Raw genomic sequence first — 27,410 nt, 5'->3', positions numbered from 1 at the left:
ACCAAGGGAAATGAAGCCGCTCGTTCGCCGGGAGCTTCCGTGCTCCCGCTTTGCCCGAGGCCCTTGAACTAACCCTTCTGGCGGAAGTTAGTCCCGTAACCAGGCAACCGGTGCGAGCGCCGCTCGGCGCCACAAACCCGTTTGAAGCGAAACGTGATCACGGTGCGTTGCGACGAATCGTTTTCGCGGGTGGAATAAATGTTTTATATTATTATTTATATATTAAAAAATATTTAACCGTTGTCGAACGCGCCCCCATCCTCCGCGTGTGAAAACGAGGCCGCCGGCGCCGTCCCCCCCCCGCCCCCTTTTTAAATTCGGTTGTTTTTTTTTTTTTTCCTCTCTCTCTCTCTCCCCACCTCCACGTTACCCAGCATGCCTTGCGAGGGATTCTAACGAATTCCCTTCGAGTTGAGAGTTCTGGCGCCATTTACAAGAGAGCGATTCAAAATGCGACGGGAGCCTTTCCCCGGCTGATTTATCGCGACTTGGATAACGACGACTTTTTAAGTGAATTCGCTTTTCTTTCTTTCTTTTTCTTTTTTGTTGTTCTTTTTTTTTTTTTCCCCCGCAGCGGAAAAAAAAACCACTCGTTCCCGACCTCGAACGTTCGTTTGAAGGTAAAAAGAAAAAGAAGAAAAAAAAAAACCAACAACGAAGCGAACGCAAAATGGAAACGTTGGCCGACGCGAAGCCGCGGGGTCGGTGTACGTGCTCCCGGTGCGCGGTTGATGTTTCATCGTTTTACGTGTTGGGGAACCCGGGGCCGTTTCGCTCATTTGAACGCGGGTCCAAATCGGCTTCCGACCGCGACGGCGATTTCCGCAACCGCGAGCAATCAGCGAAGCGCCCGGCCGCCCGAGCCTCGCGTTACGCGGTCGAACTGCGATTCACACCGGCGCTGTGCTTAGGCTGCGGTTCGGTTCGACGCGAGAGGGGCGCCCCGTCGCACTCGCGTGAACGTTAACGGAACTGGCGTCGGTTCGGCGTGATCTCCGCCCGGTTCAAGCGGGCGACCTGCTTCGGAAAGGTTGGTTTCCCCGCAGCTCATCTGTTGGCTATTTCGGTGGGGATCCGCTGTCTTTATGCATGTAATGTAAGTTAACGTTGCGTTGGTTCCTCGGTTGCCGTTCTCGTTTCTATGGTTCAGTCCCTTCACTCCACCCACACACACACACGGACCCCCCCCCTACACACACACTACCCGCAAGTTGAGAGGAGTGGGTTGACGTCAACTGTCAGCTTTAGACTAAAAAACTTTTAAAATCTTTTTTGATTCAATATGTATGTGTATATATATTTTTTTTTTAAATATATTTTTTGATGTATGTCGGTCGATATCCTAAATCGTTATTATAATTATTTTAATCTGAGTAAAACTACAATGGGAACTGTTCGCCTTTGAATGCAGGGTGAGCGTCTTCTCTAAATCTTACATGGCTTCGAAAACAATCCGATTTTTCTTAAAAAAAAAAAAAAAAAAAAGATATATATATATATTTGTAACCGCGATTCAAAACCGATCCAAAATATGATTTAATTATTATCCACCCGACACCACCAACCCTTGCGATTTCACTCGGGAACTTTGACTGTTCTGACGAACAAGGTTGTAGTTCTTGCTCAGTCGGGGTCTGCCGAGGATAACCTCCGAAAACTGAGCAGCAATTAGGTTTGTGGAAACCACCCGGAGGCGTCGTCAGATTGACAGGCGCAAGGAAAAAAAAACGCGGTTTTTTTTTTTGTTTTTTTTGTTTGTTTTTTTTTTTTTTATATATTTTATTTATTTTTAAACCGATGAATCGACCCCCCTCCCCCCTCCCAGACCTCGGATCATGCCATCCAAAACGGCCAAAAGCTCCACCGCCTCCAGGCTGAAGGGCAGAGGGTCCCAGCCCCGGGAGGACTCCGCAGAGGAGCCGGAGGAACCCCCCAGAGAAGGCAGCTCCAACGGCCAGGAGGAGGCTCCTACCACTGGCGAGTAACAAAGGCTGCTTTGGGTGTTTGGGGGTCTGGATGCAGAGAGGTTGGAGCTCCCTCAGTGGCGATGGGAGGCTGTTTTGGTTGGGGCCAGTTTGGGCTCTTCGGATTGTTCTTACTTTCTTACTTTCTTTCTTTCTTTCTTTCTTTCTTTCTTTTTTTGGGGGGTGGGGGGTCATTTTCACAACACGTAGTGTGACGAAAGTGGGCTGCGATTCTCTACAAAGCCACTGCCCGATAAATGTCAATTAGGTTTTTGGAGATGATCACGATGACATCGAGTGTGCGTGTGTGTCTCGACTATTTTCAACGGACAAGGTAATCTTATTTTTCGCACGATATATATACGTGTATTTATATATATATCGTGCCAATTCTGATTATAAAACAAAAAAAACATGGTTTCAGTTGTGCCACAGCTATAAGTTGTTGCCGGGATGTGTTGTGGGAGAAGTTTATAGTCTGTCAGCTGTGAGTGGTCCGCAGACATGTTGTTGTTTATGCTCCCGGACACAATAGATTGGGGACAAGTCGAGGCTCGGTGTGAAGGCAGGACAGTGCTGTTCACATAACAAACCCATAATCAGATCAGTTATTTTTAATGATGCGATCCTGATGATTCCCCCTCCCGAGTGTGTATTTACCATCGACCAAGTGAATACAGCGTCTACCGCACGCAGATTTCACAATGTTCGGGATCCGTCGGTCCTTGTTATTATTGTTGTTGTTGTTTTCATAATGTTCCCAACAAAGAAACAGCGCCGGTCAACTTTTTCCGCCCCCTCCTCGTTGTGACCAGCTCGGTGCTGTTTTGTTTGTTTGTTTGTTTGTTTTGTTTGTTTTTCTGCTCCACCCTCCCGCCCCCCGCACGGGCGCGCGCGCGCACCCCACCTGAAATGAGAATTAAAGTTGTACCCCTGCCATAGATCCGTCTCTCGGGGAGGGAGCCGAGGCGGGGGACAGCCGCAGTTTGGAGGAGATTCTGGGCAGCATCCCTCCACCTCCACCCCCAGCGATGACCAACGAACCCGGCGCTCCTCGCCTCATGATCACACATTTGGTCAATCGCAACTTTAAATCTTATGCTGGGGAGCAGATTCTGGGGCCTTTCCACAAGGTACGACACAGGTTTCTCATGTGTGAGCTCTGCTTTGAGGGGAAATAGTATTTTTTGCGCTATTTGCTCTATTGTTAATTTAATAATATTTTTATTTCTGGTAACACTACACTTTTATTTCTGTGCTTGCAAGTGCAAAATCTGCTGGATCCCACACTTATTAAAAGTAAAACAACTGTGCTCCTTTTACATTTAGGTCTAATGGATAAGAATGTGTGGGAGTTGAAATGTCACAATCCACCATTTTGATTTTAATGTTTATCTGAATAGTGCTGATTAGGTCACTGCTGATCATTTCTAAAATGTGACTTTTATTACACTTGCCTCCTGGTGTGTTTTTTGGGTTGTGTTTTTTTTATTTTTATTTTATTTTTTTTTTTTTTGTATTCCTAACTCTGCAAGTACAGGTGCATGAAAATAATAGCATAAATACACCCATTCACTCAATAGATGGCCAACATCTCGAGTGTACTACAATTCACCCTTTGTTGGCAATGTTGTATGGTCAACATCAATGTCTGGGGTTTGATATTATTGATTTGATTTTTTTTTTTCTGTTTTCTTTCCCCAACCCCCCCTTTCTAGCGCTTTTCCTGTATCATTGGACCAAATGGCAGTGGGAAGTCCAATGTGATAGATTCAATGCTCTTTGTGTTTGGATACAGAGCTCAAAAAATCAGATCGAAAAAACTCTCTGTGCTGATTCACAGTTCGGATAGTCACAGAGATGTGCAAAGCTGCACCGTGGAGGTGCATTTTCAAAAGATTATTGACAAGGTATCACTCATAACCACACACACACACACACACTTTGATATTTTAGTCCTACTTTTCCCAAAGTAACTTTATTTTTTCATAACTGCAACTGGGACGTTGGAATTTGAAATAGTATTTCCATTTTTTTGTGTATATATGAAATCTAAATATATTTTCTATTATTTATTTATTTATTTATTTATTTATTTATTTATTTATTTATTTATTTATTTTTGCTCTGACCCTCCAAGCTAATGGGAGCTCACTTGTTTATATTCAATAATAATGCACCAATGAATCGGAAAAAAAAATCTAACTTTCCATATTAAGTTCATAACGTGGCTTTGATTATGCTATTTAGTCAAAGATTTTTTTGAAAGCCATTTTAACTAATCATGGACTAATTTATTTAAATTGGAACATTATGGGTGCTTGGGCTAAGACTTAAAATAAAGCTTCCACAAGAACATAAAATGCTATTTATACAGATAGATTTTTAGTATTTATTTTTTAAAGATTTAAGATAATTGTAATAAGTGGTCTGACAGGCAGTGTGAGAGGTGATTTGTTTTGTATCTATATCTTTGTATTAAACTATGGTAACCATATTTATATTCAGTAGCATTTCAGAGTGTTAATGAAAAAAATATTGTTGAACCAATTTGTTAATTCAGGGATTTAGCAAATTATATTCTCAGGATTTAGGATGGTTCACTTGTTAATCCTGTGTATAAATGTAAAGAAAATGTATGTAAAAACGAAATGTTTGAATGTGCCATATTTCTGATTTCCTTATCCAAATATTTATTTCCTTTTTGCATTTATTTTGCGAATATAACTTGATAAATCTAAACCCCTGTAGTGCATTAGCAAAAGAGCAGTGTAGTGGGCTGGTGTGGTCTATCCAGGTTTCAGCTTTAGTGTTTTATTTTTAAGTTTTTAGGTAGACTATAATTTTGTATTTAATTTCATAACCTTTTCTTGATTCACCAATATCAGTAGTAAGTAAATATAGAATAGCCGTTTGATGAGTGCTGTTATGATCTAAGTTACTGTGTCTTCTGCCCCTCCCCCATGTGAGCCAGGAAGGAGATGACTACGAAGTCGTCCCCAACAGCAAGTTCTATGTTTCTAGGACTGCCAGCAAAGACAACTCATCAGCCTACCATATAGATGGCAAAAAAGCCACATTCAAAGATGTGGGGGTTCTACTGCGAAGCCATGGTATTGACCTAGACCACAACAGATTCCTGATTTTACAGGTAATTGATGTATTCTAAATTCTCCTTTCATTTTCCTCTCCATTTTATTTGTCCTGTTGTGTGCATCCCATTCTTTAAAATCTTTGTTGCTCGGCATTCTCTCACCCAGGAACCCCTTTTCACACAAGTGTTCAGTGGCTACCTCGAAGCCACACCTGCCTTTCTGAATAACTTTTTGCACTAAAAGGGAAAGGAGAGGATGGATCTCTGCCAGCCCTTAGACTGCTATAGCAGCGCATCATGGTTTGAAACAATGTGGAAAAGGTGCGAACCATAATTTGCTGCTTTAGAATTTTAAGGAAATTATTTCATTATGACCGTTGTGAGGATCTAGACATTGTGACGGTTAACCTAAATTTTTTGCTGGTGGGCTTGGCCTGTCAGTGGGGATGGGTTTGACTTCCTGTCACTTACCTGCCACGCTTTAGCAGCACGTAAATATTGGCGTGTGAGACTAGACCCCAACCCCAATATTCGCAGTGCTGCTTCAGTGTGGACGGATCAAACGCACTCTATTATCATGCCCCCATGTTTGGTTTTCTGTTGGGCCCACTTTGAATGGAACCTAGCTGTTTAATATGTGTATGTTTTAATCTCTGTGCACCCAGCACACACCACGATGTGTTACCCTGTTTAAGATATTATGCTGTGCTGACTGATTTTGCAGTGGATAAAAAATATTGAAATCAACATTTTATTTCTTTAATAATCCATTTCGTATCCTTTTTTAACTTCAAGTTGAAAATGTAGCACTATTTGAAATTTTTATCTTTATTTTTGTGGCTTGTGGTTTTGCGGCAGGCTGGTTACTGAAATGTTTGCCTGTGTGTGATAACTTTTTCACATGACCTTGGACATTTGAAGGTAGTGATCTTTATGCTCTGACATGATTGTGATGGCTACTTCTAGAGGCTTTAGCTTTCTCTGCAAGGTCCAGGCCTCTGGCAAAGAGGAAGCTGTCTATTTTGTGTACTGGTCAAAGCAGAGGGTGACGTGCAATTTATTTATTTATTTCCCTCCTGTACTGGCTTCTCCTTTCTCTCATGAATAAAACCAATACGTAGGCTCTCCATTCTGTATCTTGATGTTGATTAATACTGAATGATTTTTACCTTTTGTAAATGTACATTTAATACATTTATTTTTTATTTTTTTTACTTGCAATTTCTGGTAATGGTTAGTTGGTGGGTATTTTGTTGCCATTTCTACCAATGCCTTATGAAGTAAAGTGAAATGTAACATGTTTTTGCCATGAAACTTTCTGGCAAATCATTTAAAATTTAACCTGAAGTGGTCCTATAGAGCTACATTTTTATTGGATTGATGATAGCATTTAAAAAAAGAAAAGAGAGAATTCAACTTTCCAGTGTAGGTGATTGTGGGTTTTCTAATGGGAAGTGAATATTCCCATACTTTATTTATATATGTCTATTGGTCCTGTTCTTCTGAATTGTTAATAGAATAATTGTGCAGCAGTATGTAGTTTAATAAGACATGACTATATAAAATTCACCATGTACACATAAAAAAAATGTGTTGGTGTGACTACAGGATTTTTTTTCGATTTTCATAATTTAATCTATTTACGGTACACAGTGTTTTGCTGTTTTACATAGTTCACTTAGTCACAAATTCCTTAAATGTCCATTGGATTGTCTTTTATTTTTAATTATTTTTATAACTGTTTTAAGCAATTTTTAATGTTTGGTCACTCTGCCTTCTCCATAGTCATTTGACTTTGCATTTAAAGAGCACTTAATTTCTTGATTTGAGTATGGTGTAAACAACAATTTGAGGTGAACCTTTTTTTATTTTATTTTTCTTTTAATTTTATTTTATTTTTATTTATTTTTTTTACACAACATTCAAGGGAGAGAACTCAATTGACATAGCTGTTCTTATAATCTTAGGTTTATTGATTACATTATATTTCACTTTAACAAGTTGGCTAGACCATTAATAATAAAGGCACTTAAAGGCTGATCACGACATTGCGGAAACTCTGAATATTTTACCTAACGTGGCTAAACCAGACCCTGTGTGTTGCTGCCGGCAGCTATACTTATAGTTATTTCGGTTCATTTTTAAACTCTTTTTTTGTGTTTGTGTGTGTCTGTGTGGCTGAATGTGCTGCCCCCCCCTTCGCAGGGTGAGGTGGAGCAGATAGCCATGATGAAGCCGAAGGGTCAGACAGAGCATGATGAAGGCATGCTTGAGTTCCTGGAGGACATCATCGGCTCCTGCCGCCTGAAGGAACCCATCCTGACTGTTGCTCGCCGTGTTGAGCTGCTCAATGAGCAAAGGGGAGAGAAGGTAACACGTGGCGTTTTACATAAGGCCTGGCAGATTATGTTAACACAAATATAAGGACTTAAAAGCAATATTGATATGTCACAATCCATTACTGTGTATAGAATAGTCATGTCGGATATATATATATATATATTTTTAGTTGAACATTTTTTACAATTATTTTTTTTTTTTTTAAGTTATTTAGATTTACACCCAAATATCAGGATTAGACTTCATGTCATGGTGGTGATGTTCTCCTTTTTATTAATTTTGATCAAGGAAATTGTGTTTCACGATGATACAATACTACTTGTCACAGGTGGCCAATTTGTCTCCATAACAAATTCGGCAACCTTCAATATTTGGTCACATTTTTGACTGTAAAAATGAACATAAACCCAGAGGTGGCTACTTTCTTTTTGAGAGGGGTAATTATGACCTTGTGGAAATCTTTTGATGTTGAAGCATTAGGTTCAAAGCCTTCGTAAAAGTACATGAGATGTGTAATTCCATGGGATTGAGCTATAATGTTAAATTAAGTGTTTCTGAGCTGTCACTTGCCTTCTTTTTTATAAAGGCAGAAATGAATCATCGGTTTTTCCCACAGAATTTGATTCTATTTGTGGTGGTAGCTGACTGTTGCGCAGAGTGCTTTTATTTTTTGTTTGTTCAATAAGGAAATTTAGTAAAATAAAATACGTCTAAAATAACAACTAGGGCCGTCGATTTAACACATTAATTTTGTGAATTAATTATAAAAAAATAACGCAATTAGAGGGTCTATTCCTTCGGGCGGGCTCGTTCTCCATTGCAGTATTCTCAGAAACCACGGGTGGCGCTAGAGAGAGTACTGTGTGAAGCAGGAAGTAGTAAACGAACGCTAAACAGCAAACATGGCTGCATGCACAACATTGCTCGTTTATGCAGAGGAGGAATTGCTGTTGTGTGCCGAAAAGGAGATGGATCTGTCCGTCCGTTCCGTGTGGAGACAGGGGTTCGAACCCGTGTCCTGCTCGGAGGACCAACTGAGCTATGGAACGGAGTCAATGCCCTCCCTCGTTGCAAGATTCTCGAAAAAGAAACTGCACATATACCAAAATTATAAATAAATAAATGTAAGCTTTTATTTGTATCTTAAATGGGGGGGGGGACATGTATTTGAAAACTTAAGATATTGAAATAAAACAATATATTAACTTCTTCTAAAGCCACCTTTTGTAATGTCTATTCAATGCTTTACTTGTCTGCCACAATAATGTAGGGTCTTTGAATTGAAATATCTTCATTTAAGCGCTTTTCCCAGAGAGTATTGATATATGCGATTATTTGTGATTGAGAGAGATTTAAAATAGTACAAAAATTAGAAAATCAATGTGGCAGTCAATGTTCATATTGTGGCGGACCTCCAAATAAATCGACTTGAATGTGCGCTTCATTTGTGGAGGTATGTCTGTAAACGGTCCATAGTTCAAATGGTGCTCATTTGTAACTGTTTAAAGCAAATGCCTAGCAGTCAGTGACGTCGGCACTAACAAACGGGAACAGGATGCTTGCCTGATATTTCGGAAGAAAATCTATTTTTATCGACGGTTTCATCAGAAAGTTTGTTCTCGCGTATAATGCAGCATCATTTTTAGACAGCGGAATGTGGATTAGATTAGATAGTCAATTTGTGTTCATTGCACAATGTTCATCTCGGTACAAGCTGAACAGAGTGAAGCTGGTGGAAAAGGAGAAGAACGCTCTGGAGGCAGAGAAGACCACCGCTGTGGAGTTCCTGACCCTGGAGAACGACATCTTCAGGCACAAGAGCCAGCTCTGCCAGTTCTATGTGTGAGTGCATGCACGCCACACGCCCCTTGGCGGATCAGTCCTTCCACTATTCCCTTTCTGTCGGAAGTAATCCAAGGCCGAATTCAATCTGGAAGCAGGTCATCATAGGCATAGATTCTGGCTGGCCTCAAACGGCAGCATGTGGAAATTTTTCTCATGTGGTGTTTGTACAGAGTTGGTGGATGCTCAAAGTCGTTTGGAGACTGCTTCCTTTTTTTATTTTTATTTGTGTTATTTATTTCTGTGGCTCGGTGGTTCACTGTCTCTGTTTTTCTGTCAGGCACGACCTACAGAAACGCGTGGTGGACAAAGAAGAAGAAAAACAGAAGATTTTGGAGGACACCAAAGAGCTCTCTGAAAAAAATGCTAAGATTACCGAGGACATAGAGAAACTGAACCAAGAGCTAAAAAATGTCGAGAAGTATGATCTCTTTGTGTGTGTGTGTGTGTGTGTGTGTGTGTGTGTGTGTGTGTGTGTGTGTGTGTGTGTGTGTGTGTGTGTGTGTGTGTGTGTGTGTGTGTGTGTGTGTGTGTGTGTGTGTGTGTGTGTGTGTGGATCTTCAGTATTGGTTAATTAAAAATATATATATTCTAATGTAGGCTATATGTGTAAAACCTCTACATTTCCAAGGACAATTTATAAAAAATTGAAATGAAATTCGGCCTCAAAGCAAACATTAATATATTTTTGGTTTACCAGATTTCCATAGAGCATCTTAAATTTCCTTCCCACCTGATTGAGTTTATCGGATCGAGGGAACATGTGCTGCTCTTCCTCCAGGAAACAGAACAAGCTGACCAAGTACATTGAGTCCCAGAAGGAGAAGTTCACCCAGCTGGACCTGCAGGACGTGGAGGGACGGGAGAAGCTGAAACACACAAAGAGCAAGACCAAAAAACTGCAGAAGCAGCTGGAGAAGGACAAAGAGAAGGTGAGCCATGCATCACCGTTTTCTGAGCCCCACGTTGGGATGAGGCGCCTCTCCATCTATAGGTTTCGGAGAGTTAATTTTGGACACTTTCTGACCCTAATTGGAAAGGGCACGCCCGTAAACAAACACAATGTTGCACTGTGACTCGAGACGAACTTGCACCGGCGGTATGACACTCGAGTTTTATTTTGTTTACTTTGTCCACGGGCCAAAAGTGAAACATGCACCCGAGAAATACAATTTCCCTTGCCTTAGAAACACAAGGTCTGTTGTTCTTATGCCTGGAGAAAGCCGTTGCTTGAGGGTTTACAGAATCCACTCTATGGGTAATTGCTGCATTGCGTAATTGGAGAAATAATTTTTCCTTCCATCAGTGTCTAATATAAACTTAAGCTATGATCAGATTTATTAGCATTCACTTGCAGAATATGCAGTTTGGACTGCTTTGTCAGTTGCTGCGTTGCATGCCTGTCACTTATGAGGCCTATGTTTTACATTTGGTGGCTTGTGAAGTAAACTGAATTTTTATTTTAATACAATAAATGACTGGATTGCTCTGCTGTAACAAACTATTAATTAGATTTGGTTTGACCACATTTGGCCACTGCAGTAAAAGTCTTAACTACTCTTAACAGATAGGGAATTAATTATCCCACAATCTATAAATAAAAAATGAATGAATAAACTAAATCTACCAAAATTCCATTAAACCGAAGAATATTTAATCCAGGGGACATTGTTATGGTGATTGTCACTACTCAAAACAGGAACACGGAATGTTCAGAGCTGCTGTCAGACAAATTCATGTCGACTCATAGCCACCAACAAATAATGACGTTGATAATTTTGCTTTGCTGTATAGAAAATAAGATTTGTTTTTTCAGGGGGAGTGTCAATAAATCTTACGTGACCAGAATTTGTGGGGGGATTTTTCCATTATTTTTTTTTTTCAATTTCATATCATTCACAAGGAAATACTGTTTTAAGACATTTAGCCAAACTGGCTAACTTCCCTGGCTGCCCACTAGGTGGCTGTGAAGTAGTGGGCACTTACTGCAAAACATGAGAGAGAGAGAGAGAGAGAGAGAGAGAGAGAGAGAGAGAGAGAGAGAGAGAGAGAGAGAGAGAGAGAGAGAGAGAGAGAGAGAGAGAGAGAGAGAGAGAGAGAGAGAGAGAGAGAGAGAGAGAGAGAGAGAGAGAGAGAGAGAGAGAGAGACTCTGTATTGCGCTTGCTTGGTCTCACTGTTATCCTATTTTATTCCCAGTCACCTTATTTCTCTCTTCGTCATACATACCGCACAAATCCTCCCCTTGTAAGCGGTCTCTCTCGCTCTGTCTCTCTCTGTGTGTGTGCGCTCTGAAGCCGTGTTGCTCTGGCAGCAACGCGGAGCTGGTGCTGGTTGGAGGCAGAGCAGACTCTGGGGAGCAGTGTGGTACTCAACTATGGCCTGGCTTGTGTAACACTCCCGGCAGCCACGTTCACTCTTCACCCCTAGTTAACCCCCCCGCACACGAGCTGATCCTCTCGCTCCTGCCAAACTGCCGATACTTTGTGCCGCCGTAACTAGGACTCATTCGGTCCCATTTGCCGGCCGTGTCATCTCCGGGTCCCTTTGTCTCTTCGAGGTTTTACCCCATCTTGCTCCGATTACCCCAGCGCCGTGATTTGTGGCTGTGTGTCAAAGACTCGCGTCTCGGACCCAAACCTCACAAAGGTGTGTGCGCGCGCCGCGGTTGCCACGTTCGGCTTTTGATGCAATGTCTAATATTTATATCGATCTCTTTTGTAGCTCGAGGATGTGCGCAATGTGCCGGCCAGCAGTGCAAAGATTATCTCCGAGGCCACCGTTCGCCAGGAGGAGCTGGAAGAAGTGAAGCTGAAGGAGGAGGAGAAGCTGAAGGAAGTCATGGAGAGTCTGAAAGAGGAGACCAGCGGCCTGCAGCAGGACAAAGAGGTATTATTAAAACCTGAGCAGACGGGTCCACTGAGTCAATGTTAAGAGTTTGATTATAATGTCTCTCCCCCCCCCCCCCCCCCCCCCCCCCCGGATGTTTGCTAGATTTAGGTATTTCACTCTTGCATAATACACATTCAAAGTGGCAGTCCGTAAACTCGTCCATGTTGGGTGGAATACACTGCAAGTCCCAAGATTCCATTGGAAACTGCAGCGTATTGTTTTTTTTGTTTGTTTTTTTTTTTTTTTTTTTTTTTTTTTTTTTTTTTTTTTTTTTTTTTTTTTTTTTTTTCTTTCTCTTGGTCACTTGAGCTGGTAGGGATATTTTTATTTTATCTGAGGGTGCTTCTCTTTTTTTTGTCAGGGTTCATGCATATCGACAATTGTCTGACCACAACTAGCTATGTCGATTTTATTTTATTTTTTTATTAATTTATTTATTTGTTTTTATAATTTTTTTAATTCTTGTCCAGAGAAGCGGACCCTGCCACCAAGAATGGAAACAGCACATAGAGGAGCACATGAATAACGCAAATACATTAAATGGACGTTTCTAGTAAAGTGCCAGCTAAATAAACTATCTTAAAGATTTTACTTGAATGATTATTTCGACATCCGATATTTCCACTTTAATAAGTCTGTAAATATTGATGCAATATGAATTCCAAAGAAAGATTATTAAAAAAAAAAAAACGTTATCTTTTTTTTTTTGATTACATGTCTTATCTTTATCGTCCATCCCCTCATTGAATGTCTTCGACGCTGCCCCCCTTGTTTAAAATCATCATTTTTTATTTATTTAAATATTATTATTCATTCATTCATTCATTTATTTATTTTTTTTATTTATTTATTTTTTTTGCGCCAGGCAAAAGAGAAGCAGCTGATGGAGCTTAGTAAAGAGGTAAACGAGACTCGTTCCCGTATGGACCTGGCGCAGTCGGAGCTGGACCTCTACCTGAGCCGCCACAACACCGCCCTGACCCAGCTCAACACGGCCAAGCAGACTCTGCAGACCACCTCAGACACCCTGCGGGAGCGCCGCACCGCCATCAAGGACCTGCAGGGCAAAGTACCGCGGTGTGAACAGGAGCTCGAGAAGGTAACGCCCCGCTTCGCAACTTGCGTGTGCGGCGGACAAACGTGCCTCCGGGCGGTGTACGGGTGGTTTGAGTTCTGCGTCCGTCCTCCTCTCCGCAGCAAGAGGCGGAGCTGGAGCGGCTGCTGCAGGTGGACAACGAGTCCAGGGATGTCGTGAGGGACATGAGGCAGAAGGTGGAGGAGGCCAAGAGCTCCCTGTCCTCCAACCGCAGCAGAGGGAAGGTGCTGGACGCCCTCATGCGGCAGAAGAGCAGCGGCAAAATCCCCGGCATCCTGGGAAGACTGGTAGGCACTCCTGACAAACTCCTGGATGCTCTTAGGTTCGATGTTTCTTCGGACAATGTCATTGGACGTTTGTGTGAAATTTCGCAGTTTTTCTCTTCATGTATCTGGCAAATCACTGCACCGACTCCGGCAACAAATCCAGCTGGGAATCAGATCCGGTGTACAGGAGGCTTGAGGGTCACATACTATTGCTTCCGCTGCAAGAAATGGCTGAATATAATAAAAGCAATTGTTCTGGATGCCCAATGGATGCAAGTACAGCTCAGCAGTATTTTAACATACCCTTGAGTGTAGATTGTGCACCCTTTTCACTGGCATTTGTTGAAGTTTTATTTTTTATTTTTTTTTATTTTTTTAACCAAACCATATTTCTTGATCATTGGGAGTCAGTCCGAGTGATTGGAATCAAAATCTTTTTTTTAATTTTATTTTTTTATTGGGAGAATAGCTTGAGCCAGAACAGCAAACATCACCTGGCTCCCCCGCGGTGCGGCCAAGCGGAGAACACAGAAGAGAGATTACATCCGTGGTGATTGGTATAATTTTTTTAAAAACAGTTATCATTTCCCAGGGCGATCTGGGGGCGATCGACGAGAAGTACGACGTGGCCATCTCCTCCAGCTGTGGCGCGCTGGACAACATTCTGGTCGACACCATCGAAACGGCTCAGGAATGTGTGACCTTCCTCAAAACACAGAACATCGGCGTGGCCACCTTCATCGGTCTGGACAGGGTAAGCCACTCCGTAGACTCTGCTCCTTGACTTGAGGTTTCATTCAATTACAATAAATACATCTACAATAAAAATGCTGTATGTTGATACTGTTAAAAAATATTGCATAATGACAAATATCGCAATATTCAATATTTTCGGATATCAAGAGCTACTGTTTTGATTTTCCTGTGGTCTGTTCCTAATCCATACTGCAGTCTATATAGATAGGTAGAATGATTTGGAATTGGTTCCAGCAGTTATTAAAAATGTTGATTGTTCACAAACTGATGGTTGAATTAGCAGGCCAGCGAGGAGAATTGGACTTTAAAACTAGGTATACAGTGAATTAACCAGAGAAGAAAGTTGAATACTGCCCCCCGCTGATCGACCTTGAAATTACCTCCACCTACCACCTTACCATGGGATGTTTGGACCCCTTGCACGCGGGGGCTTCAGGGAGCGAGTGGTTCATCATTTGCTCAGAGGGCTTTCACACACCCCGGCGTAGGAATTCAAAACAACGTCTTTGCTTTTGCCCCTTCTTCTTTTCCTTCGGTGCACTTGTGTTTCCTCCAAAGGAAATCCAAACAATTAATCTCTTTCTGTCCTGTCCTGTCTGTCTGCCGTCCCCCCCGCTCTACGTAGATGAAGGTGTGGGAGAGGAACATGGCTCCCATTTCCACTCCGGAGAGCAGCCCCCGCCTGTTCGACATGGTGCGCGTGAATGACGAGAGCGTGCGTCCGGCCTTCTACTTCGCTCTGAGGGACACGCTGGTGGCCCGGGACATGGAGCAGGCCACACGGATGGCCTTCCAGAAGGACAAGCGCTGGAGAGTGGTCACGCTGCAGGGGCAGATCATCGAAAGGGCCGGTGGGCGGACGACTCTCATCGTGTTCCCCTTCCTCTGCCCCTCCCGCGCTCCCTCTACTTCCTGTTAGTGTTTCTGTACGGATTAAGTAGATATTTTTCTCCCCCACAGGTACCATGACGGGTGGAGGCAGAGTGATGAAAGGCAGAATGGGCTCCTCCATCGGCACAGAGGTTTCCCAGCATGAGGTTATTATCACCATATGTACATACGATAATATTTCTACTCTTTGTTCTGCAACACGATACTGCAGTATATTGGGATATATTATACATTTCTTTCTCACTTGACTGCAGTTAGTTTAAAATGCATCTCTTTTTTTTTTTTTTTTTTTTTTTTCTCCGCTTTGGTCTTTTTGAAAATGCTGATGTCATGACGTAAACTTACGCATGACATCACACTCTTCAGTATGGTCAGTACACAGACGTCACATCCGATACGTGGTGTGTTTATCCATTGTTAAAATACTCACTTCATATGAGAAGAGCTTGACAGCGTTTTCCCTCTTTCCATTCATTTTCACCAGTTGTGTTGTGAATATTTTGATACTGTGAAAATACGGCATATGGTGGCAAATATCATGATATTCGATATCGTAGAATATCGGCCCAACCCTAGTCGTCAATAGTTTCCTTGGGGACTTCCTGGTGTCGACTCCAGCTTTGCTCCTCCACAATGTTTCCGTTGGAAACACAAACCGTATCCTAGAAACGTTTTATTTTATTTTTATTTTTTTTTATTGCATTTAATAGATGTTGTTATTCTACTACAAAAACGGTTATTCGTATTTGCAATTTATGTTATAAAATATCGGTGCTTGGCATCCGTGTATCGATAGAATATCGCAATACTATGCTGTATTAATTTTAAAATTTTTAATTAAAAAAAATTTGTGATTCCAACCTGGGGGTGTCCGACCCCTACAAGCGGTCGCTGGAGCTCGCAGGGGGGTTGCACGGCCTTGAAAGATTTGAGGCCTGTTTCCTCAGTCATTGTCTGGGTCCAGGCCTTTTGAGTCCGGCCCCTCCGCTGAGTTGACTGATTCTTCTGGTCTGGCATCACGACATCCAACAGCGGTTTCTCGGTTGGGAGAAAAAAAATAAAGATCGGCCCAATGAGCACCGCAGGGGGGCTAATGATAAGCCAATCAGTGCCACGGGCGGGACTAACGCCGTTGTCAAGCTGCGCGCCGCCGGTAATCGAGGAGTAATAACAATGGCAACCAACAAGATGGATGCTGCTATTGATTAAGTACAAATTACTTTGAAATCCGAACAGCACCCTGCTTTAATGATTTTTTTTGTTTTTGTTTTTGTTTTAAATTTTTTCTTTTACTTAGCTCCACTCCACTCTTAAAACCCCGGAAAAAAAACTATGTTTCCATGGCTACGCCTCAGTGTCTACTTAAAATGATGTTGGATTCAAGCGGATATGTCGGTCTCTAGTGATTGGTCAGGGAAAATCCCCCTCCCCCACGGAAAATTGGTTAGAGTGGAGGCAACGTGAGACTGAAGATGGAAACTAAGTGTAACCAGTTGACAATTCTCTCTGAGATCACACAAAAAAAGTCAAACATTGGTTCAAAAATCTGCTCAAGTGTGAGTTAAAATGTGAATTGTAACCATTTTCTCTGCTTTTAAAACATTGCTTTCTCTTCCATGAAAATAGAACCAATTCAGATTTAAAAACTACAGCTGACCGCTTATCAATACATTGTCAAAATTGGGGGTGAGATTGAATCGGGGTTAATAAGAGTCTTCCCCCAGTCTCTGGGGGAAAGAATTGTATTATTACCATTATTGTTATTATGATTAAATCACTATCACAACCAAACATACAGATAAGACATGTAATCAATTTTTTTTTTATTTTTATTTTTTTATTTTTTATTTTTTTCCCCCCTTTCTCCCTCATACATTGGTGTTTGTGCTTCAATTGATGTTTTGCAGCTGGACCGCATGGAGGTGCAGCTGAATGAGAAGGTGGTGCAGCTGAAGGGCTGCCAGGAGAGGAGGCTGCAGCTGGAGGAGAACATCCAGCAGCTCAGACCTCAGCTGCGGGACATGAAGAACACGATGGAGAAATACACCAACAGCATGACCGTAAGACCCCGGTTCACTCCTTCCTGAAGTACTCTTGTGCCGTCCCGGAAGGGTCACATCCCAACATCGAAAAAGTGGGTTCAGGAAATCTTTTATTCTCTTAGCCCACTTTTTCTCATTGGGGGAGGCTGAAGCCTGTCCTCCACCTACTAGAAGTTGAGTTCTTCAAATGAGCAACATTAGAAGTTTAGGGATGAAATGCAGAACTGTACAAAGATGTCACTCTGTGCTTCAGTTTTATTGTGGGCGGTTGAGATTGATAGTGACGCCTCGCGATTTCCAAAAGGATAAACTACCTCTTCCTAGAAATGTTCAAGTCAGTTTTTATCTTTTTTTTTTTTTTTTTTTTCTTCTTCACAACTTTTTGGCTTGGTTGGCCAATATCTACTAAATCACTCTATGCGCATAGAGGAAATGGGTCAAAGTCACACAGGTTTGGTTGGCATGTTCTCCCACCAGAGCCTGGCTGAGCAGGAAGCTCACCTGAAACCCCAGATAAAGGAACTGGAAGCCAACGTGCTGGCCGCCGCCCCAGACAAGGCCAAGCAGAAGCAGCTGGAGAAGAGCCTGAACGCGTTCAAGAAGGGTAGGATCCTCAAGTACTCATTACACTGAGCCACCTAGAAATACCCCACGCAGCTCTCCGCAAATCACTTAAATGTACTGATTGAGTACAGGGCTCGACATTAAGGCTTGTCCTTGGACAATTGGATTTTCAGCTTTTTTTTTTTTTTTTTTTTGTAGGGCAAGTGGAAGAGAAATTTACTTGCCCCACCGGAGAAGCTAAAAGTCGTATATGTAAAAAAAATGTAAATAAAATTTAAAAAAATAAATATCGTGTGCTATGAAGTGCTGGGCGAAATAACGATAATTATCGCAAAGTTTTTTTCCCTCAATGTCGAAATAAAAAAGCTTGATCATTTCAAGTAACCCCAAGATGTGTTCATTTATAGACGTGTTGGAAGTGGAAACAAAAAGCCAATCAATTTGGACAATCTAAAGGTTGGAGGTACGTTTAAAAAGAAGTAGAAGTTTTTGACAAAAAAGGAAGTCTTCAGAACAAGATAAGAGCAAGTTGATGTGGTTCTTGTGGTGTCCTTGGCGCCCTTAACTATCCTGAGGTGAACTATGTCTTTTGTCTTTTTCTCATTCTGAGACCTCCCCTTGTGGCCATTGGTCCAAATTAGTGGTCGACCAATACTGTTTTTTCTATGACCTGTGCCGATATTTAGAGAGTGGGGTGGCCAATGGCCGATATACACTACTCACAGAAAGTTAGGGATATTCGGCTTTCGGGTGAAATTTCCGGATGAACCTAAAATGCACTATAACCTTTACAGGTGAACTTAATTTGACCTTCTCTAAACTTTTGAATGCACATGTCCAACTGTTCAATGTTTCAGTACTTGTTGCATAACTTGCTGTTCTCTAACAAGGAGCTGAACAGCAAAATTCACAACAGGTGTTTGATCCATGAATCGACCAATACATTTCCTGGTTCAATTAGAATTGGTATTTAAACAGTCCTCTTCATCATGCTGTTCACATTTTGACATCATGAGACCAAGACAACACCCAACAATTGATCAACAGGACCTCGCCATTGGGAGGCTTCAAACAGGATGTTGTCAAAGGGAAGTGGCCACTGAGCCTAGAGTGCCACAGAATGTCATCAGCAGCTTGCAACAGAGAGACTGGAAGAGTCACAGAAAGGCATAGAAGTGGACGTCCTTTGGCCACATCCCACACTGAGCGCTTCATTGTGAACAGTGCCCTGCGGAACCGGATGATGAATGCCACTCAACTCCAGGCACATTTAAAGGAGGTGAGAGGCACCTATGTGTCACATCAGACCATTTGAAACCGTTGACATCAGCGTGGTCTGCGTGCTAGATGACCTGCAAGGGTACCTGACCACACCACCAGGCACAGGCATCATCGTCTTGCACGGGCCAGGGAGCATTTACGCTGGACGAGGGACCAGTGGCCTCAGTGCTGTTCTCTGATGAAAGTCGATTCACGTTGAGCAGAAATGATGGCTGCCAACGATGGAGACGTCAAGGAGAGAGCTATGCATCAGCCACTGTTACCAGATGAGCCTTTGGTGGTGGTGGTGGTGGTGGTGGTGGTGGTGGTGTTACAGTGTGGGCAGGTGTGTCTAGTCAATACAGACCTGCCCTACACTTTGTGAATGGTACAGTGACAAGCCCATACTACCTGAATAACATCATTAATCCAGTCATTGTGCCCCTGCATGAACAACACAGGCCTCATTTCATCTTCATGGACAGCAATGCTCCAGCTCATCGAGGTCGCATCATTAGGGAACGGCTGCTGGAGACTGGGGCACCTCAAATGGAGTGGCCTGCATTTTCTCCAGACCTGAATCCCATAGAAAACCTATGGGATCAGCTGAGTCGCTGTGTAGAGGCTCGTAACTCTATGCCCCAGAACCTCAATGACCTGAGGGCCGCCCAGGCCTCAGCAGACAATAAGTCGACTTGTGAACAGCATGAGACGTGGTTGTCAAGCTGTAATTGATGCTCAAGGACACATGACAAGTTATTGAGACATTGACATTTTTTGTTGTGGGATACCCACCACTGTTGTTGCCTTTTATTTTAATAAATTGTTTGAGATGAGGAAATCACATTGCATGCTTCTACTTAAATGCTCTACTTTCATGATATAATATCACTGTAGCGTGAACTTTTTACATTTTCCATAAATTTCACCTGAAAGTCAAATATCCCTATTTTTTTGTGAGTAGTGTATACTGCCGATATGTGTATTTTTTTGCATCTGTTAAAATACAACAATTTAATAATAACAAATGAGACACAAAATTTCTCAAGTTAAATGGGGTTAGTGTTAAATTTATTTAACATTAAGATTATTGTCTTCATTGCCCCTGCAGTGCACTTATTTAAAATTTTAAAAAGTATCAACTAAATAGGTCTACAGGTAATCAAAAAACAAAACTTTGTTAAAAAACAAATGTATGAATGAGAAATCTATAATTACAAACAGTAAAAAAAAATAAAATAATAATAATACACTGCATCATGTTAAAGTCTGGTTGGGAAATAGTCTCCCCTGCATCCCGGTCGTTCAAAGTGAGATTGGGTTTGGTTTTAGATATAACAGCCTCTAATATAAGCCTGCTTCCAATAAAGCCTAGTGACCTCTGCAGTTGAGGTAAACAGTCAATAAATGGCCTTGTGGGACACATTGTTTTTTCACTGTTTTTAATTTTTTTTTTCCATCTTCTTTCATCTTTCATGTAAAACAAAACCACTGGCCAGTTGTTGAGTATTCTGCTGACGGTGTCTGGGACATGATCTCCGGTGCCTGTTGCTCATTGTTCACTTCTTACTTACATAACGAGCACTGTGCAATGTTCATTATAAAAAATAAATTACATTGAGCATTTTATTTTCAGATTTTTTTGCCCTAATTTTCTTTGATATTCATTTAGTTAAAGAAATAGGATGCTAAAAGCTGTTAAGTTTTGTTGGAACTTATTTTATTTTTAATTTTTATTTTTTTTACACAATGCAGAGTATGAGAGTGCTCTCATGATTGAATGGTATGTGATATTTTATTATGATAACGTTATTGGCCATATCACCCAGCACTTATGTGCCACTCATTACTCGGCTATTTAACGTTAGTTATATTAATACATTCAGAAAACCGATTAGAAACAAATGCATTGTTCCCCACGGTACGTCCAACTCAGAATGCCTTGATTGACCAATCAGGAGTTGATCCAAGTATTCCACAGAGTAGGAGCCGCTGGCAGTTAGATGAGCAGCGTTCCAGATGTGTTGAATGAAAGCTGCCTCTGCCCTGGAAACTTCACTCTGTTTGACCAAGAGGAAGTTAAAGCTCCTGTGTAGCTCCCTAGTGGTGACGTCTGTTGTTTGGTTAAGGATATGGCAGCTCTTAAGAATTACAAAATCTCTCAAATCAAAAACTACAATAGCCAGATGGAATTTTGAATACCTCCGTCTGTGAGGAAAAACAAAAATAGCGAAAGGAGGTGACCTCGAGGCTGATCTGAACATTCATTGCTATGACACTGCCTATCTGAACCAATATGGAAATGACTTTTTGGGGTGAAAACATTACATATAGGCGCTTTAATAAAATTCATAAATTGAATCATTTACGTGGACACGGTTCGATGCTTTCAACTGTTTGTGCTTCTGCATTCGCAAAATAAAAAAGGGTAAATTATTGGTATATATTTATATTGGCTATATATTGTTACCCAGACATGTGACTTAAATTGGTAAATTTAATGTCAAGACATTGGTAGACAAAGTTAATGTTGAGCCCTGGAATAGATGTATAATTACTGAATGAGTGTAAATGCAATGTGACGGATGCTTTTATTCTTATGTGACTTTGGACTAAATATCAAAGGTGTGTTGGATGACGTTTTTTCTCGGAGCGCAACAAAAAAAGGAAAAATCCCCACTTCGCCTGATTATTTCAACAACCGCTTCTCTTCCAGACTTTGACGCCGCGTCCAGTAAGGCGGGCAAGGTGGAGGCGGAGGTGAAGCGGCTCCACAACCTGATCGTGGACATCAACAGCCACAAGCTCAAGTCTCAGCAGGACAAGCTGGACCAGGTCAACAAGGAGCTGGATGACTGCTCCTCAGCCATCACCAAGGCCCAGGTTGCCATAAAGACGGCGGGACGGTGAGAAACTCTGTCTTTATACATGGAGCGTCTCCCTGCCTGACACCACCCCACCCCCCGGGCGGTCTCTTTGACACCCCTGTTCTGACGTGCTCCTTCTGCTCCTTCTCAATCCTCCGCATCAGCAACTCGAAAAAGTGCGAGGAGACTGTGGCGCGCGTGGCGAGCGAGCTGGAGGAGAACGAGAACCTGATGGCCGAGCTGATGGAGAAGCTGAAGAAGCTGGAGGACGAGGCCGGGGAGATCATGAAGGCGTGTCAGGAGGCCGAGGTGAGGGTTTTCGACGTCCATCGGGTCCGATGCCCGCGGCATCTGGGGCGGCGGGGGAGTTGACTGACGGATGTTTCCTCCTCCCCCTGTCCCGTAGGCGGCGCTGCCCGAGGTGGAGCAGCAGTACCAGGAGGTGGGGAAGGAGATCAAGGCCATGCAGCAGCAGGAACACGCTCTGCAAGAGGAGTCCCTGAGCGTACGCCTGCGCATCGAGCAGATAGAGACCAGCATCAACGACAACAACGGCAAGATCAAACACTGGCAGAAAGAGGTGAGAGGCTCGGCCCCGGGAATGCTAAACAGCCGCGTCCAGTTCTGAGGTTGGCTTGCCATGTCGAAGGTGGATGTGTGGAGTGACTCCATCCTAGGGGAGCGGAGTTGGAGTTGATTTCATTTTCAGTCTGATTGAGGATCTCCTTGTTTTGGGTTAGGGTTTCCAGCTAGGTTTGGAAACGCGTTTAGGTTTGGCTTGGGTGATCATGCAACATTGGGAGGGTGCGCATAGAATGTAATGAGGCAAGTGCAGTCTCCCTCTTATAGAAGTTCAGGATTTATTATTTAAAACTAATGTATTTACATAAAACATCTAGTTTTTACTAAATTCCCTAAATTTTACTCAAATTTCCATAACAACAGAAAGCAATTGGGAGACGTGTGTGAAGCGGCACGGGACGGTGGTGACACAGGGTTTTTTTTGGAATGGGACGGTCCCTTAACTCAGTTGTTTGGAATTTCCGTTTCATGCAAGTAGTAAACAACCGAATATAAATAGATCTCAAATAAAAACACAGGAAAAGCAGCACGGGAGCCGGGAACCGTGTGGGGGGGGGGGGGGGGTAAAATTAAAAAAAAAAAAAAAAAAAAACTCCACTCCCATTCGGATATCTCTTCTTCACTGCGGCCGTTGCTGTGTAAATAGACAGGAGGGTTTCACCAAACCCCGTGGCGAAATTAAAATGATGAACGACCCCCTCACCCTCACCCCACCTCCACCTCAGCCAACGTGCATGTGGGCTCAGGCACACCACTGCCTCCGCCCGGTCCATCGGGTGTATATTTACTCATTTAGTTATTTATATTAACATTTATTTATATATTTATTGCCTCATTTATTTATTTAACAGGCGTATTTATTTATATTTGCGTGCTAGCTCCACACACATCCTGTTTGTACAAGTGAACAAGCTGCGTGTGCTCCTGCACCGTGACTTCTGCTGGACTCTCCCTCGCCCCATCTATTCCGGCATTATCATGGCATGTGTGAGAAGGCGCAAGACGGAAATGTTTCAGAATGTATCTGCATGTGTGAATAGTGAAACTCGCTCGCGATGCCGGAAACGTTATTCCTGTAATTTACAGGAATAACGATGTGTGAAAGGGGCTCAAAACAGCTCTGGGCGGAGAGGGACGAGAGCGGCCCTCCACTCATGTGATCACTTCCAGAACTCTGTGAACCGCACGTACACGGTGCACCGTTTCAGTGCTCGGGTCCTCCCTGGCAGATAAAAAAATAAATAAAAAATCAGTCCTTGATTTGAATCGGCAATCGATGAAGTTTATTGACGATTTAATGCTCGTTCTGTCCGAGCCTAGTTTGGATACGGTTCCGGTGATCCGGACGTCCATGTTGGATTGTCTGTGGGTGTGGTAACATGTCTCCTGTCTCCCTCCGCTCCTCAGTCCTCCAAGCTGTCCCTTCACGCCATCGACGACAAGCCGGCCGGGGAGCTCCCCGTGCTCTCCGCCGCCAGCATGGGAGCCGCAGACCCCAACGCCATCACCAACAAGATCACGCTGCTGGAGGCCGAGTGCAGCCAGATGAAGCCCAATTTGGGAGCTATCGCCGAATACAAGAAAAAGGTCAGCGCCGCCGCAGTGACGTAGCAATAGAAAATTGTAGAATTATGACGTTTTATTTATATAATTTCATAACATAGCAAATATACAGCGATCAGCCACAACATTAAAACCACCACTAATAACCACGTATATAGTGTAGCTCCCCCTCAGCTCTGACCCGTGGAGGCGTGGACTCCACCAGACTCTGAAGGTGTCCCGTCGTATCTGGCGCCAAAACATTAGCAGCAGATCCTTGATTTTCCCACTCGTTGACATGTTTTTGGGGATTGTCGAGCAAAGCCCGCGATCGGAGGAAGATCACAGGGCGCTCCCGTGAGCGGCAGGCGCGCGGGGCAAACCGCCCGCAACGCAATCCAATGGCTTGCCGAGCGCACACGCCGATCAAGCAGGTTTAATGTCCGGTCGTCTTGGGAGTGATACAACGAGCTACAGCCAATGAGAGCAGACGAGGAGGGGGAGGAGTTGGGAAGGAGAGACGGCAGCGCACGAAGTAGCAGCCAGAAACCGGTTTTACTTCTCTTCTCTAGGTTTTTAATATATTTCTTATTTAAATTCTGCTTTTACTTGGTTTTGCGATCAAGAATTTGAAAAGAAAAATAAATAAATAAAATGTATATATAAAATGCTATCCCTTGCATGGCATGGCGTCATTTCCGGTGTCACCTCTCGCTTGTGTTTTCATGACAAAACGTAGTTTGAAGACCCGACAGAATCATCAGGGATTCCTACTGGTGAAAGATCTTATAATGTGGGACGTCCTGTCACCGTACATCAGTCATGTAGTGTGAAAACCACAAGACTGAAAGATTCACATGACGGGCATAAGTTGCGAGGTGGGGCCTCCATGGATCAGGCTTGTTCTTCCAGCACATCCCACAGACGCTCCATCGGATTGAGATCTCGGGAACTTGGAGGCAAAGTCAACACCTTGAACTCTGCCATGTTCCTCAGACCATTCCTGAACAATTTTTTGCAGTGTGCCAGGACGCATTGTCCTGCTGAAAGAGGCCACTGCCATCAGGGGTGTACTTCAGGAGCAATGTTTAGGTAGGTGGTACGTGTCACATCAACATGAACCTTGGGCGCCCATGACCATAGGTTGGACCATAGGTTGGTACTAACCACTGCATACCATGAACAGCCCACAAGACCTGCTGTTTTTGGAGATGCTCTGACCCACTCGTCTAGTCATCACAGTTTGGCCCTTGTCAAAGTGGCTCAGATCCTTACGCTTGGCCATTTTTCCTGCTTCCAACACATCAACTTGAAGAACTGACTGTTCACTTGCTGCCTCTTATATCCCACCCCTTGACAGGTGCCATTGGAACCAGAAGAGCAATGTTATTCACTTCACCTGTCAGTGGTTTTAATGTTGTGGCTGATCAGTGTATAACTGTACATCGTTTTAAGAGCAGAGTGCACTGCGCCTCATCCTGTTTATACCTCATGAGGCTGGACTCAATTGCCAATATAATTTGTCATTTATCCTAAATTTCTTAAAGCAAGGTAAATGCTGATGTAGTGTAACACTTTCACAGACAGGCTAAATTGTTTTGTATTGTAATCGTATTTTTCTGCATCAATACATTTTTTCCGCTGTATAAAGCAAAGCAGAAAGTAGCCGACAGAGCCTAAGTGTCTGCTGAATAGGCCGCTATATTTAGCCAAGTAACCATAGTAACGTATGCCATCATTTCTACAGTTTGAAGTGAGAAGTAGACCAGGCGTACAGATTTAAGTGCTGCTGACATCGTAACTGACCCTGCCGAAAAATCTTCTGCCGTGGACGAACCGGGAGAAACTGGCTCCGGGCTGTTGCCTTAGCTCAGCATTCGTTGATTATCCCTCCTCAGGAAGAGCTCTACCTGCAGCGCGTGGCTCAGCTGGATGAAATCACCACCAAGAGGGACAACTTCAAGCACGGCTACGAGAACCTGCGCAAGCAGCGCCTCAGCGAGTTCATGAGCGGATTCAACATCATCACCAACAAGCTGAAGGAAAACTACCAGATGCTGACGCTTGGGGGCGACGCAGAGCTGGAGCTGGTGGACAGTCTGGACCCCTTCTCAGAGGGCATCATGTTCAGGTGAGAGGGAAATAACTTTGTGTGTCAAGGTATTAACTCCCTCCCCCAAAATATTTTATCTCACCCTTCTCTGCTGCACGGCCCCGTTAATGTTTTGCGTCACCTCCTCTGAACCAGTGTGCGTCCTCCCAAGAAGAGCTGGAAGAAGATCTTTAATTTGTCTGGGGGGGAGAAGACCCTCAGCTCGCTGGCGCTGGTGTTCGCGCTGCACCACTTCAAGCCCACGCCGCTCTACTTCATGGACGAGATCGACGCCGCCCTGGACTTCAAGAACGTCTCCATCGTGGCTTGTCACATCTACGTGAGTTTTTATATTCCACTGCTCGAGGCAAGATGGTGGGCGGCGTTTTATAGGCTGGGACTATAAATTACCGCTCCTCTTGATTTCAAAACTGCGTTGGTGTCAGCCGAATGCCCTCGTCTGGGCTCGAGCTTGGCTCTCCCAGGTTTCCTGGAAAACCTGGAGTTCTGTACTGTAGATCTTCAATCATTGAAAAGTCATGGAATTTGGCAATATTTCCCAAAATGTCCTGGAAAACAAGTGGAAGCTCAGAGCGTTTCCTCACAGGGACCAATGCATCACATGAATACGATCTCCAAATGAGACACGTTGACATGCAAACGGTGCAGAAATCCAAATGTATGATTTGAAAATAGTGATTTGGCCGAAATAAAGCCAATCACGGAATTATTAACTAGAAGGGATCCTACAGCTGTTTTGCCGACCAATCCATCAGGTTGCCCAGCAAACATCAGGATTAGGAAATCTGGCTGCGGTTGCTGCTGCCTTGTGGACGTAGGCAGCCACGAGTCTTTTCAGGTTCCAGTCGGAGAAGTTTCCAAGCGCTCGTCTTACGGGCTTTGGAAATCTCAACTTTTTTTCCCCCCCCCCCTTCCTACCTTCTCTGTCCAGGACCAAACCAAGAACGCTCAGTTCATCATCATTTCCTTGAGGAACAACATGTTTGAGATCGCCGATCGCCTCATCGGCATCTACAAGACGCACAACACCACCAAGAGCGTCGGCATCAACCCCAAAACCATCGTGTTCAAGGAGCACGATGCCGTCAGCGCCTGAGGATGGAGGCCACCTCCGCCCCATCCAGATGTTTTTTATTTTATTATTCTTTTACTGTCAATTATCATGTAAATAACTTGAACTCTGTACCCTTCTGAAATTAAATGCTGCTATCCCTCCTTATTCTCAGTTGAAATAAACGTTATTATCCGTGAACACGTAAACTCTTAGGTGCACGTAGTGTGAACTGGTCTGATTGAAAATG

At 43.2% G+C, this 27,410-nt stretch overlaps 1 protein-coding gene across 5 annotated transcripts; it reads left to right on the top strand.

The window, feature by feature from the left end:
• Nucleotides 1-420: 420 nt before the first annotated feature.
• On the top strand, nucleotides 421-27,328 carry smc4 (structural maintenance of chromosomes 4). Of its 5 annotated transcripts, none has more exons than XM_080006376.1 (24): nucleotides 421-510; nucleotides 1,826-1,977; nucleotides 2,907-3,097; nucleotides 3,683-3,874; nucleotides 4,939-5,115; nucleotides 7,264-7,428; nucleotides 9,113-9,240; nucleotides 9,521-9,661; nucleotides 10,022-10,172; nucleotides 11,963-12,127; nucleotides 12,996-13,229; nucleotides 13,328-13,513; nucleotides 14,085-14,246; nucleotides 14,874-15,099; nucleotides 15,209-15,285; nucleotides 17,047-17,199; nucleotides 17,659-17,785; nucleotides 21,722-21,911; nucleotides 22,037-22,181; nucleotides 22,279-22,452; nucleotides 23,862-24,041; nucleotides 25,895-26,127; nucleotides 26,245-26,428; nucleotides 27,041-27,328. In XM_080006376.1, the coding sequence occupies exons 2-24, from the start codon at nucleotides 1,836-1,838 to the stop codon at nucleotides 27,203-27,205; spliced, it is 3,888 nt and encodes a 1,295-aa protein (XP_079862502.1). In that variant the 5' UTR covers nucleotides 421-510; nucleotides 1,826-1,835; the 3' UTR covers nucleotides 27,206-27,328. The 5 variants fall into 5 exon arrangements, with proteins under 5 accessions (XP_079862502.1, XP_079862501.1, XP_079862503.1 ...); XM_080006375.1 differs by having other exon boundaries at nucleotides 445-620; XM_080006377.1 differs by lacking the exon at nucleotides 421-510 and adding an exon at nucleotides 1,658-1,672.
• The last annotated feature ends 82 nt before the right edge of the window (nucleotides 27,329-27,410 follow it).

The sequence above is a fragment of the Zeus faber genome, assembly GCF_960531495.2.
Source record: "Zeus faber genome assembly, chromosome: 9".
Taxonomy (NCBI): Eukaryota; Metazoa; Chordata; class Actinopteri; order Zeiformes; family Zeidae; genus Zeus; species Zeus faber.
This window is presented reverse-complemented; position numbering and strand designations above follow the sequence as displayed.

Bases quoted from the DNA above. Each gene is read 5' to 3' on its own strand.
- smc4 (XM_080006376.1), top strand. From the start codon at position 1,836: ATGCCATCCAAAACGGCCAAAAGCTCCACCGCCTCCAGGCTGAAGGGC. The intron at 22,182-22,278 runs GTGAGGGTTTTC...CCTGTCCCGTAG, and splicing joins AGGCGTGTCAGGAGGCCGAG to GCGGCGCTGCCCGAGGTGGA. The intron at 26,128-26,244 runs GTGAGAGGGAAA...CCTCTGAACCAG, and splicing joins TCAGAGGGCATCATGTTCAG to TGTGCGTCCTCCCAAGAAGA.